The sequence below is a fragment of the Raphanus sativus genome, chromosome 5 (genome assembly GCF_000801105.2).
Source record: "Raphanus sativus cultivar WK10039 chromosome 5, ASM80110v3, whole genome shotgun sequence".
Lineage (NCBI taxonomy): Eukaryota > Viridiplantae > Streptophyta > Magnoliopsida > Brassicales > Brassicaceae > Raphanus > Raphanus sativus.
In genome coordinates this window covers 20793724-20806095 of record NC_079515.1, presented here as the reverse complement: position 1 = coordinate 20806095, position 12372 = coordinate 20793724, and the positions used below count along the sequence as shown (strand labels likewise).

At 29.2% G+C, this 12372-nt stretch overlaps 1 protein-coding gene and 1 long non-coding RNA gene across 2 annotated transcripts; both read right to left on the bottom strand.

The window, feature by feature from the left end:
- Positions 1-2337: 2337 nt before the first annotated feature.
- On the bottom strand, positions 2338-4071 carry LOC130512785 (peroxidase 69-like). Its single transcript, XM_057011108.1, has 3 exons — positions 3565-4071; positions 3281-3440; positions 2338-2939 (listed from the first exon to the last, which is right to left on the bottom strand). The coding sequence occupies exons 1-3, from the start codon at positions 3988-3990 to the stop codon at positions 2524-2526; spliced, it is 1002 nt and encodes a 333-aa protein (XP_056867088.1). The 5' UTR covers positions 3991-4071; the 3' UTR covers positions 2338-2523.
- A 7400-nt stretch (positions 4072-11471) lies between these two features.
- Positions 11472-12289, bottom strand: LOC108853334 (uncharacterized). Its single transcript, XR_008946106.1, has 2 exons — positions 11942-12289; positions 11472-11856 (listed from the first exon to the last, which is right to left on the bottom strand). It is a non-coding gene; the product is annotated as an uncharacterized LOC108853334 (long non-coding RNA).
- Positions 12290-12372: the final 83 nt, after the last annotated feature.

Sequence of the window (12372 nt, the reverse complement as noted above, 5' to 3'; positions counted from 1 at the left end):
TCTCTATCACTTACAAAAGATAGTATTAACCGCATCTTACCTTTTGTTGTTATGTTTAGATTAGTAAAGCGCTGTAAAGTTTATCGATATTTTTCCAAATTTCGTTTGCGAACATAATCACTCTTTTAAAAATCTACATATAAACTAAACAATTTTTAAGAAGTCATTTATATAAGTTCTGCTATAAAATTTTCTGGTTATAAAAAGTTTAAAGCATTATACTATCATTAATAACGTTTTTCAAACCTTTTCCATGTTTGGGTGGAATCTTTTTTTTTTAAGAGCATCTCCAACTCATAACACTATTTTGTGTCAAAACCACACTATTTTAATGCAATTTTAGCAGTAAAAAGAGTTATTTTCCAACCGTAACACCAAACTTCACACTAAAAAGTTATTTTATAATATTATATGTATTTATCTTTTTATTTCTTATTTATTTATTTGTAAGTTTTATTAATAAAATAAGTGAATAGTGTTTTATTGAAGTGAATAGTGTTTTGGTGTGGTGAATAGTGTCACACCAAATTTGGTGTGAAATTATAGTGTTACACTAAAACAATGTAATTTTTGCAGTCCCAGTGGAGATGGTTTTGGTGTAAAAACTACACTAAAATAGTGTTTTGCAGTTCTATTGGAGATGGCCTAAGAAAGTTGTGGATCTATCAAATTTAAAGTGCAGTGAAGTTATTATTCGAAATTCATATCGTTTACTCTCTTTGTTCCTAAATATAAGACGTGTAGAATATTTTTTTTGTTCCAAAATGTAAGATGTTCTTATATTTCTATATAACTTTAATTTTATCAAAAACTGTGTAACCAATCAAATTTAATAGTTTTATTTTGTAATGGGTCAAATAGTTTTTAGTTTATAATTTTTAATATTTTTAGATAAAAAGTAAATTTATTAATAAATGTGCTTTACCTAAAACATCTAATATTTAGGAGTGGAGGGAGTATTATATTATCATGATTGGGCCGTATGTTAGAAGCCCACTTATCCGGGCCTGATAGTTAAGTTTGAACTCCCTTCGTGGCCCGTTGAAAAGAATACAGAAAACAAAACCACCCCATAACTTCCATCATTTTCCAAATTGCCCCATAATAAAATAATTGTTAGTTCTGAGATTCTTTTGGTTTATGTACAGTTGAACTCGAGACAAGTAATGTAGAATCTGTGTGGTCACTGTTATATGATGGTTGAGTACGTTGATCATATATATGACCGATCACAGGCTTGAACATTGAAGTTAGGAGACTTTCGGATTCCAAAAGTCTAAGAGACTAGAATATCTATACTATTAAAGCAGGATCCTATTGAATTTTTTACTAAAAATACCCCTTTCTTTAATAACATTGCATATTTCATTAAGGGCAATCAAGTAATATTAATAACACATCTATATTGGGTCACTTTTTTTAAATCCAGCCCATTGCCCACATCATCTTTTTTGGGCCATTTGGGCCGATTAACAAATCAGATTCAATTTTTATTTTTTTTTGGATCGGGTTCGAGTCAGATCTTTCCGGATCCGGGTGGGTTCGGTTCTCATGCATAAGAACCTGAAAAATAACCAAATAACCAAAATATCTAAAACGGGTTCGGTTATTTATACTCAGAGTAACCAAAGTATCTGATTCGGTTCAAATTTTTTGTATCCAAATTACTCAAAAGTAACCAAAAATATCCATTATATACAGTTTTTTTGGGTAAACTTTTATCCAAACTATCATATTTTATCCAAAAATACTCAAAAGTACTAAAAATGACTACTATAGTTAACTTATGATATTAATTTAAAATATTAAAATAATTAAAAATATAATTATAACATATATTTTTAGATATATATTCACATTTCGGGTATCTTCGGGTACTCATTTGGTTCTCGGTTCGGATCGGGTTCGGATCGGTTCTTCGGATATAGCAATTTAGAATTCATTCGGATATTTACCCCGGGTCTGATCGGGTTCGGGACCCTGATTTTTGGGTCGGTTTTGGGTTGGTTCTTCGGGTCCGAATATTGTGATCAGGCCTATACTCATTTAAAATGAAACACGATAAAGAAAGATAAAAAGCTTAAGTCTTTTATAAAAAAAATAAATATATGAAAATATGACATTTATTAAATATTTGTCAATTTAAAAAAAAATAAAGGAAAATAAACCCGCGCTTTAAAAGCGCGGGTCAAAATCTAGTTCAGAAGTTATAACCTATAAACTTAGTTATGAATTGATAATCATTACTGAGATTAGTTTTCATTAATCAAAAAAATCAAAACTTTCCTTCCTTTGATAATTCGTTCATGCAAACACCTTACGTACTAGAGTGAGAAAAAAACAAATGACAAATTTTATTTATTACATAATACATTCATGTTATAGAGTACAATCTTACACTTGACAACGTAAACATCAACCACAAAATGCTAATCACAAGCTTATTGTATCAAACAAATTATTATTAGTAAACCAAATCATAAATTTAAACCAAACCACAGTGTTGTGCTTTCATTCACTTTCTTAGTTGATCGCAGAGCAAACCCTACGAATCTCCCCATCTGATCCTGTCTTGACTTCTATAAGACTCATCTTGACCATAGAATTCCCGAATTCTGCTCCGAACCTCAAGGATGGTCTACGTAAGCCTAATAAACGTTCTATGATGGCTCGTGTCTCGGGGTCATTCCACAAGACTAGATCGGACTGTAGAACCACGCGGTTTGACCTCACTTTACTTAGGAACGATGTGTCAAACCTGCCAGCACTACCTTCGTCTAAGTCGACTCGGGCTGATGCGTCTCCAGCTTGAGGGCATCGAGCCTGAACCAATGGTACGAAAGTCGGATCAATTGATGGGTCGGGTTGTCCTGTGCCGTTGAAGTTAAAGAATCTGCCTCTCACCAAACCGCAACCAGCTGTTCCTATTGTGTGTCCGCCTAGTGAAACCAAAAACTCGTTAAAATTAGTATTAGCTAGTTGGATCGAACGAGTATAGATAAGTAGTTTTTTTTTTTCTGAAAGCTTACACGATATAATATATCTTTTACATACGGAAAACTGTCTTTATTACATAAGAACATTTCCATAAAGGTATAAAAATATTGAATTTTGAAACTATAATATGGATCTAATGGATTTTGAATTATTTATTTACATAGTTTATATACACTCTAAAATATGCATTTGCCTCAATCATGTTTATTTTTGCTTTGTCAGTGTCATTTCATGTTTGTCAACTACAAAAATGCATTAGAAATTGAATGTAATGATAACATACCAACAAGAGTTACGAGGTCTAATGTGTTAAGAGTTTTAGCAGCAAAGTCTCGCTTCTGTTTGTCCACTGCATCGTTTGGTCCGGGTAAGATCACGTCTGAGGCTTGCGAAATACGGCCGTCTAGACGTCCCAATGGCACTCGCCAGCTTTGCCCACCAGTCTGCATCGCCCAAGTTTCAATACGTTAGATAGTTATATATATTTTTTTAAGAGTATTAGTTATATATTTATACGTGCGTGTAACTATTTAAACCAAAATAGTAACTAATTTAAAAATATAATACCAAAACAACGGCGTCACGAGCAGCAAGGGTGAGGATATCAGCACAAGAGACAATTCCAGGACACGCAGCCTCAAGCCTAGTCTTAGCCTCTTCAATAGCTTCAAACCCTCTCAATGAACGGTTTGGACCAGCGGTTCTCTCCGTGTTGTTACCAGCGATGAGAACCGAGCCATCGCAGCCACGAACAAAGCAATCGTGAAAATGCATACGCAAAATCCCGGGTGCATTAGCCGGGTTAGACTGGACATGTTGTCGAACAACCGATGCCACAATGGACTCTACGTTTCGGCAACTATTTCCATAGAACCCAACACGCGGTCTTTGACCACCACCACGGCTCGAGCCACTGTTTCCTTGTGCAGCTACAGCTGCAACCAATACTAAAAACGTTACTAGAATGAATAGTAGATTATAACCACGACCCATTTTGTGTTTTTGATAATACTAATCAAGAAAGTGTTTGAGCTTTGCTAAAGTTGTTATTGTCTGTTGTGTGTTTTGAGTTTCGGGTTAAAGGGGTATATATATAGGCCAGAAAGTCTTGGGAATAAGAATTCTAACGAGCAAGTTCGGCACACGACGCCGGAATTTATGGGAATTATATTATTGTAAGTTGATAATATAGTTAATCATTAAATAACAGTTAGTTGCATTATGATGTAGACGAGTCGGTCCTTTTAACAGTACACATTTTCATTCTTTTGTATCTTTGTTAGCGAAGCTATCTTCGTTATAATCAGATGATATCAATGTAGGCATGTAGCTAAACGGAAAATATCTTAAACTGGTTGACAGAAAACAAAGCAAAACTAGGTTAGTGTTTTCTGATTCATTTAGTGAGATTTGCAAATTTTGTAGCTCATTAATGGATTTACAATTAACCTAAAATGTGATTTTTGTTATTAAAAACAGCTAACTTATTGAAAAATATAAATGAATTGGCTTAAAATGCAAATCTCCTAGCTAGACCCGTTGGTACCACTGCCACAGTAGAGATGTTTATTTGGGTCAAATGCAAACAATATAAAGATTAGCTCGATCAATTGTGTTAGGATATTCAAATCTTTTTTGGGTCAATAGTTCGAAACATTTCTATAGTTAAAAGGATAATGAAATTATATACTAGGCATAGTTGACCATTTAAAATGATTAATTTTGTCTGGTATGTTAGTTTTAAAATAATATTTGTATAATCGTGGATTAGTACGTAATACTATTAAGAGTGTGATGAGTTAAAAATTTTAAAGTAATCACCGCCATGGAATCTTTGAACTATCGGACAAGAGGCTTGTGCATGAGGAAGGTGCAAAACAAAGAGGATAGGGTTAACGTTGGCTTTAGTTGGTTAATCACTTCCATTTAAATAAAGTCTTTACATTATCTTTATGTTATACTGACAGCTGGCTGCATATATTTATATATAGATTTTCTGCTAACGAAAGCCCTTTTTCTGCTGATGAAAAAACGTGTTTGGCCGTTATATTACAAGTTGTATGCTTAATTTGTATTTTTTAAATATGTAGTTGTGGTCTTTGATTTGCTTGAATTTAATTGAAAAAACGTAAGAAATTAACTTGAATTGAATATGGTAATGTCGGTCGCAATATGAGGCTTTTTTATTTAGATCATTCAAACTAACCGCATTTGGGCTATCTGCATGCTCTATATATATTAGCATACACTATTTATATTACAAACCCTTTTAGAAAAAAACTGAGCTTATTAAAAAAATTTCCAATTCCAAGTTTGCTTGATTTCTCTTGTTACTTTAACTAGATTGAACTTTAATATTTCTCACAATAGTATATATATTTTGATTAGAAAAGTTTACACATAGAATAGTTTACTGGCCAGTGGCCACACTTTACAAAATGTATACAAATGAGTATTTTTCACGCAAAAATATATGTAACGAGAAATACTTTTTTGTTGCGTATTTTTTTTTTTTTGATTAACCTGGGAGTATCCCGGGCCTATGGAAGGGCCCAGACTAATCCCCAAGGGGAGGTGCAGCCCACGGATAGATCTTCTCTCCGGGTATGCATATGGGTTCTAAAGCATAGGTCCATATCCGTGTTGGTGTCCAGAAATCATGACTTAGTTCCTTCCAACAGGGTTCGAACTCACAATCTGGGTGCAGGAAGGAGCCCGTCCTTATCATTGGGCCATGATATTCTGGACTTGTTGCATATTTTAACATAGCTGAAAACAGCTCCACTGAACGATTAAGGCGTTACCGATTGTAAATTACATACAAATCACCCAAATCCAGACAGAAGGCAGTGTAGAGAATTCCACTTTTATATAACATTTTTTTTTAAAAAAACTCGGGTTTGAATGCACCTCAATACAGTTCATACCATATCCAAATGAAATCACGTTTTAGGTTTCATTTAAGTATTTAGATAAAAAAATATAAAATTGTATTTTTGGGGATTAGTTTGAGGCTACTTTGAACTATCTCATAAAAATGAGACATCTTCAAGTTAATCAAAAAATATCATTACCAAAAAGATATTTGTATTATAATAATTTTAAATTGATAATTAAATTATAATTATTTAAAAGTTATATTAACAACAACAAAAATTATGACAAAAGTATGAAAACCTTAACAACATTTGTAATAACAGTTAAAAGTAAAAAGCAAGTGAATAATTATCGTGAGGATATTTTTAATGGTACACAAAATTCCATTTTATATCTTACTCTAAAATAAAATAATTCTATTATAGAGTTAAATTTGATCTAATGAATAATGATGTTTTTCCATTCCGAATATAGAATAAAAAGTAGCATTATTTTATAATTCATTCTATTATAGAATAACTTTATTATAAAGTGAACTATTGGAGTAAATTTAATTGTATAATAGAATTATTCTATTTTAGATTAAAATATATAATAAGTTTTTGGTACGATTGGAGATGGTTTGAAAGCGGATAGCTACATTATTATTTGTAAGATCATTGACTCGCTTTTTATTTTATTTATTGTCAAAGTCCACAACAATGTTATTATTAGTTCATTAATCATTTCCACCAATGATTAGATTCATTTTTGAACAGTGTATTCAAACTGATTCTTTAAGCCTTTTATTGACTTTTACATTTTTTATTTTGTTTATAGAAGTCATACTCAACTCCATCACTAAAATAACTTTTAAAGATATTTTAGCAAAAACTAGTGTAAATAACACGCATTTTGTGTAATTGTCTTGATATAGATACACTCATACATTAAGAACACCGTAATCGTCCACTCAAGATTTATGGATCTATGGTCACACTGCTTAATTAATAATCACTATGCGTTAATTCATATGCAACGCAAGAGAATGAAGAACTAAATTAAACTTCTCTATCTGTCTTGTTAGCGAATGTTTGTCTGCGGAATAATACAGCGCACTTTTACATTTTGTCAGTAAAATAGTTGCGCATAAACTCTTTTTTTTTTGATAAACTGTTACAATTCGCTTATAAAAACAATCAATTTCATTTGAAGATGTATAAATAAAAAAAAACAGGAGCGTATGAATAAGGCGGATTTTTTGCCACTTTCTCTGGTAATTACTTCAAAACTACATCTTCCACGACTGTCGTCACTGGTCACATCAATTATTCAATCACTTACATAAATAATGATGCCCCAATTATTGTTTAAGAAGTTACTCAAAAAGTAATATTTCTGGATAATCTTCTTAACTACCATTGTCCTCTCTAGTCTTGAAATCTTTGCTAGAAACATCAGAGTGAAAGGAATTTCTTATTTGGTTTAGTCGATAGAGATTTTAAACATATTACTGAATAAACATAGTTATATTTGATGATAAGTTAACTGATTTGTTTTGTTTCCAAAGTAAATGTATCTATATAATTAAAATAGAAGTACAAAATAGAAATACTCCTTAATTTTACCATTTGTTTAGATTAGAATGCAATTAAAGTAATTTATTGAACCTATATTTAATTATAGTTGTTTCTTCATAATTTAATAATAGATTTAAACATTTAATATATTTCTTAATTTAATTAATATATTTTCTTAAGCGAATTTTAACCTAAATAGACTTTCGAATCGATTTCCTAAAAGATTTTGTATTAACATATTAATAATTTTTAATATTTATTAATAATAAATAATAAAATAAAAAATTCACACATCATAATCAATTTATATAACATATAAATAAAATATAAAATAATTTATTCATAAATTATTAGTAAATACTTTCATAATATAAATCCGATTAGTTATAAATATTGAATTTGTTTATATGATACATTGTGATATAATAGATAATTAAAATCACAAAATACAATTATTCAAATAATAAATAAAATTGTTATGTTTTAAAATGTTATATCAAAATTATGTATTTTAATTTACAAATATATGTGTGTATATATATATATTATATACCATTAGTACAAAGAAAAAATTTAAGGTGAAAGAAAATATTTATACGGTCACAGTTCAAACTATAGAAATAAACAACTACGGCGCAAGATTATTTTTCTTTAATAAATTTATTTTAATAGAAATCATAGTTTCTAAATATATTTATATATTTTGTATTTATAAATTATTTTATTTGTTTTTAAGGGATATTAAGATTTTGGAATTGAAAAATTATGACTCACCCCTATATTATTTTAGTTAGGAAATTTAAAATTTATATCAGAATATTTTATTAAACTTTTATTTTTAATTTTTATTATAATTACAAATATTAATTTTCAATTTAAATTTATATTTAAATATTACAAATACATAATTCAATATAAACAAAAAGTTAAAAATATAAAATAAATACCGACCGGACGGATCAAGGTCTAGTTATAGATTAAACGAACTTTATAAAAAAATTGTAGAAATCAAATGATAATGTTAAAAGCCCCAAACTATACTTCATGATCATGACTTTAGAATTGTGTTTAAAAATGTGTTTAAAAAAAAAGATCATGACTTTTAGAACTGCTCTGGTATATTACTATTTTTACTCGGTAAAGAGAATACTATATATGGCTCTGTCGATTAATTATGTTTTGTTGTATCAATCGCCAGTATTAATGTCGGTACAAATCAAGAGAAGGACTAATCAAAATTAGAAAATATTTACCAAGATATTAATGATAAAATTTCATGTTTAAGATATTTAAGTACTACTATATCGTAATAAACTATTGCCACAAGGTAATAAATTCATGGACGCATGGCTTTTGGATTTTTTGGAATTCCGTTTTCAAGAATTTTATATTTCGTAGCGACTTCTATATTTTAGATGATAAAAAATACTTGAATAGTAGTGATCAAATATATTTTAAAAATAACAAATGTATTTTGGTGTGGTAGTGGAGATATGCAATTTCGATAGACTCTGTGACTCGATTGAATTTTGTTGTTATTTGAATTATCATCAAAAATAATTGGATAGGAAACTGTATAATATAAATGGAATCGTTGAAATAACTGACCTTTTACACGGATGTTGTCTTCTACTCAAAATGTTTTGGAGTTTTTAGTTTCGAATCAAAATATTATCAAAATATTGACACAAGACGCGTGAACCAGCCAACCAGGCCATCTTACCGTTTCCTTTTAGCATAAATTGCTAGGACTAAAATTTATCTCATGATGTGTATATATATAGAACTAGGGTCGGCCCGCCCGTAGGGCGGGAAATTGTAATAAAAGTTATTTTATATTGATTTATGAAATATTTGAAAATCATTATATATTAAAAATCTTATAAACAAAAATAATGATAGAATTCTGAGATCATAATAATAAATATTTTTTTGAATTAAAATAATACCTTCATTATTCTTTTGATAAATAGCACTATTATGTTTAATATTTATTTTAGTTTCAAATGTTTAGTTTTATAATATATAGTACATTATTTATTAGTATATAAATGTGCATACAACATATATATATATATATATATATATATATATATATATATATGTTGAACAAAAGGACATAGAAGAATTATCAATGAAGAGTTATTTTTTATCTATGGTAAACATAAATACGCTAATATGTTTTATCCTAGAAATTATTCGGATTGTGTAATGAATATTCTATTATGCAAATAACTTTAAAACTCATGTAATGCAACTAATGTTATTGTTCTTATTTTTTTTACATATAAAAATATTTAATATTAAATAAAAAGGACTATTTGTTTTAAATTGTTCTTGTTAGAAATATAAATTAATCTAAATAATAATAAAATTTTCTTTGTTTAACTTATTAAACAAATTATTAAAAATTAAAGGTTATTTTAAATACATGAATAATGAATTATGTTATCCTCTTATACATTTATACATGTTTTATAATCCATTGATATTTTTTATATTTTCTTATACATTCTTTTCTAAACCTACTGATTTAGAAAGTGGAAAATTGAATTGATTTTAATCTTTTTTTTAATTAGCTAGATTGTACAGTAAGTTAATATTTATCATCCCAAAACCGTTTTAGGATTTTAAAACAAATATTTTTTAAAGTATAATTGGTAATTTTCTTTATTTTTATCTGGTTAATATAGGAATATTAATTTCTTGCATTGGATTTTAATATACATTCGGATAATTTTATATGCTTCACAAATTTACCATGATTTTCTTATTATTTGATATGAAATAATTTATTTTATTTAATACTATATATTTATTTAAAAGATATCAAATAATCATATTTTATTTTATTTAATACTATATATTTTATTTAAAGATATATTATGTACTAATATTTCGAGTAAAGTGTATGAAAATTTCAAACATATTACTATATTGAGTTAGTTTATCACAATTTTATTTTGCAATACAAAAAGTATATATTTCTTATAATTTATGTATATCTGATAAAACGACAAATGACATCCCTTTTTTTTTTAAAGAATATATATATATATATAATACTTAAATTACAAATGATATAATATTCACATACGATGAACTATCACCAAAAGAAATGAACAAATTATATATATAATATATATATAATATGTAGTATATTTGTATAATTTTCTTTTATTCGAAACCCTAAAATATTATACAATTATCTTAAATATATGCTAATCAGAATTTTGTTACATATTTTTAAAAAAAGAAAAATGACTTCATCTAATTACATTTTCGTAATCACAATCATCTTCTGATATCTTCATAATTGGCTTTGCCTAGACCATCAATGAAGAAGTTTACACTAATGCTGCAGAGGCTTAATGTATAGAGCTAAATTTAAAAGATATAAGCTATATTTAGAAATATTTTTCATAAGAATTTCATCAGAATCAAAGACCGAAAGATGCATCGATATTCGATGTACCTTTTCATTTTCTGAAGTTTTCCACTTTAAGGCTATCTCATGTTATAAATCCACGGTAACGTCATGTTTCATGGCTCCTTTTAAATCAGCACACATCTCCTAACTCCTAAGCATGTATTCTTGAAAGTAGAGAAACCTCAAAAAAAAAACACACCCAACAATCTATAAGAGAGAGTTCACTGATCATTTAGCATCGGGAAACAATACCTACTTTATTTGTAATATATATAAGAACTTTGTCATGATCATGGAAATAGTTTGCAGGTTTAACATGCCATTTCTCTGCAACCTTGACCCATTTTGTGATATTGACAAATCACTAAAACCACAAACAAACAGAAAAGGTGAATGAATTCAAAACAAAATCATACCACATGTTTTCCTTTATGCCCTGAGTCTTATCCTTCTTAACAGCTTCCTCATCAACATATAATACTTATACTCTGTATCTTTTCTCTGCAAATCCTCAGGCAATTCGAGTTATTCTTTCTCTGATACATCTAAAAATGCTATCTTTTGTTCTAGCACTAAACAATTGTAACTCGGAAAGGAAGAAAAGGAAATTCAGTTGACAACTCACAACTCATTATTAGAAAAAAAATATTTCAACTCCTAAAATAACACCATTAAGAAAACAAATGTTCGTGAAACTATGCAAAACATCACTTTACTATTCTCTTAGGAATATCAACAAACAGGTTATATGAATAAGTGACTTTTCTTTAGGCTGTTGGATGTGTCTCATGCGTTTGTGTCTCATGGAGGATGAATGGTTGTAATGGTCATATTGATATACTTCTTAGTTACAGCAACTTTCTCAAATGTAAGAGTTCGAAACCAACCATTCATCCTCCACAGCTTCCAAAGTCAGAGATGACGTCATCTTCTCCACCACCTTTTCTTCTTGATCCGTTTCACAAATCTTCTTCTTTGTTGAGATTTATTAACCTATAAATAATACCACGGATATGTGTCAAGGATTCATCAATCACTGGCTTTATCAAGTGTTAACAAACAATAACTTGTGTCTCACCTCTTTCTCGAGTTCTTTTCTCTTGCCTGATAGACTGTTCTCGTTAGGACACACGTTCTGATCAGGAACCAATCGCTGAGATGAATCTGTCTCACAGGCTCGGTTTTGACTCAATCCAGATTAGAGTTGGAGGTAGAAGGTACCAAGGTGGTAGTAGTAGCCTCTCCCGAGAGGTTTCCGTTTTGCTGTTGCTTAGCAATCACGGAGGATCGAGCTGCTCGCCAAGAAGACGCTGGGATGGTTCACGGTTGTTGGCATAAGTGTCGCCTGAAAACGAAAAAAGAAGAAAAATAATAATCAACAACTGGATTTGAGACCATCTCCCAAAGAGGGAAATTATAATCCTGATATTTTTATATATGTGAGCCTAATGCCACTGTGTGTTCAAACACTTCGATGAACATGAATTTTAAGAACAGAATTAAAAAAAA

Bases quoted from the DNA above. Each gene is read 5' to 3' on its own strand.
- LOC130512785 (XM_057011108.1), bottom strand. From the start codon at position 3,990: ATGGGTCGTGGTTATAATCTACTATTCATTCTAGTAACGTTTTTAGTA. The intron at 3,441-3,564 runs GTATTATATTTT...TGGGCGATGCAG, and splicing joins CTCGTGACGCCGTTGTTTTG to ACTGGTGGGCAAAGCTGGCG. The intron at 2,940-3,280 runs GTATGTTATCAT...TGGTTTCACTAG, and splicing joins AGACCTCGTAACTCTTGTTG to GCGGACACACAATAGGAACA.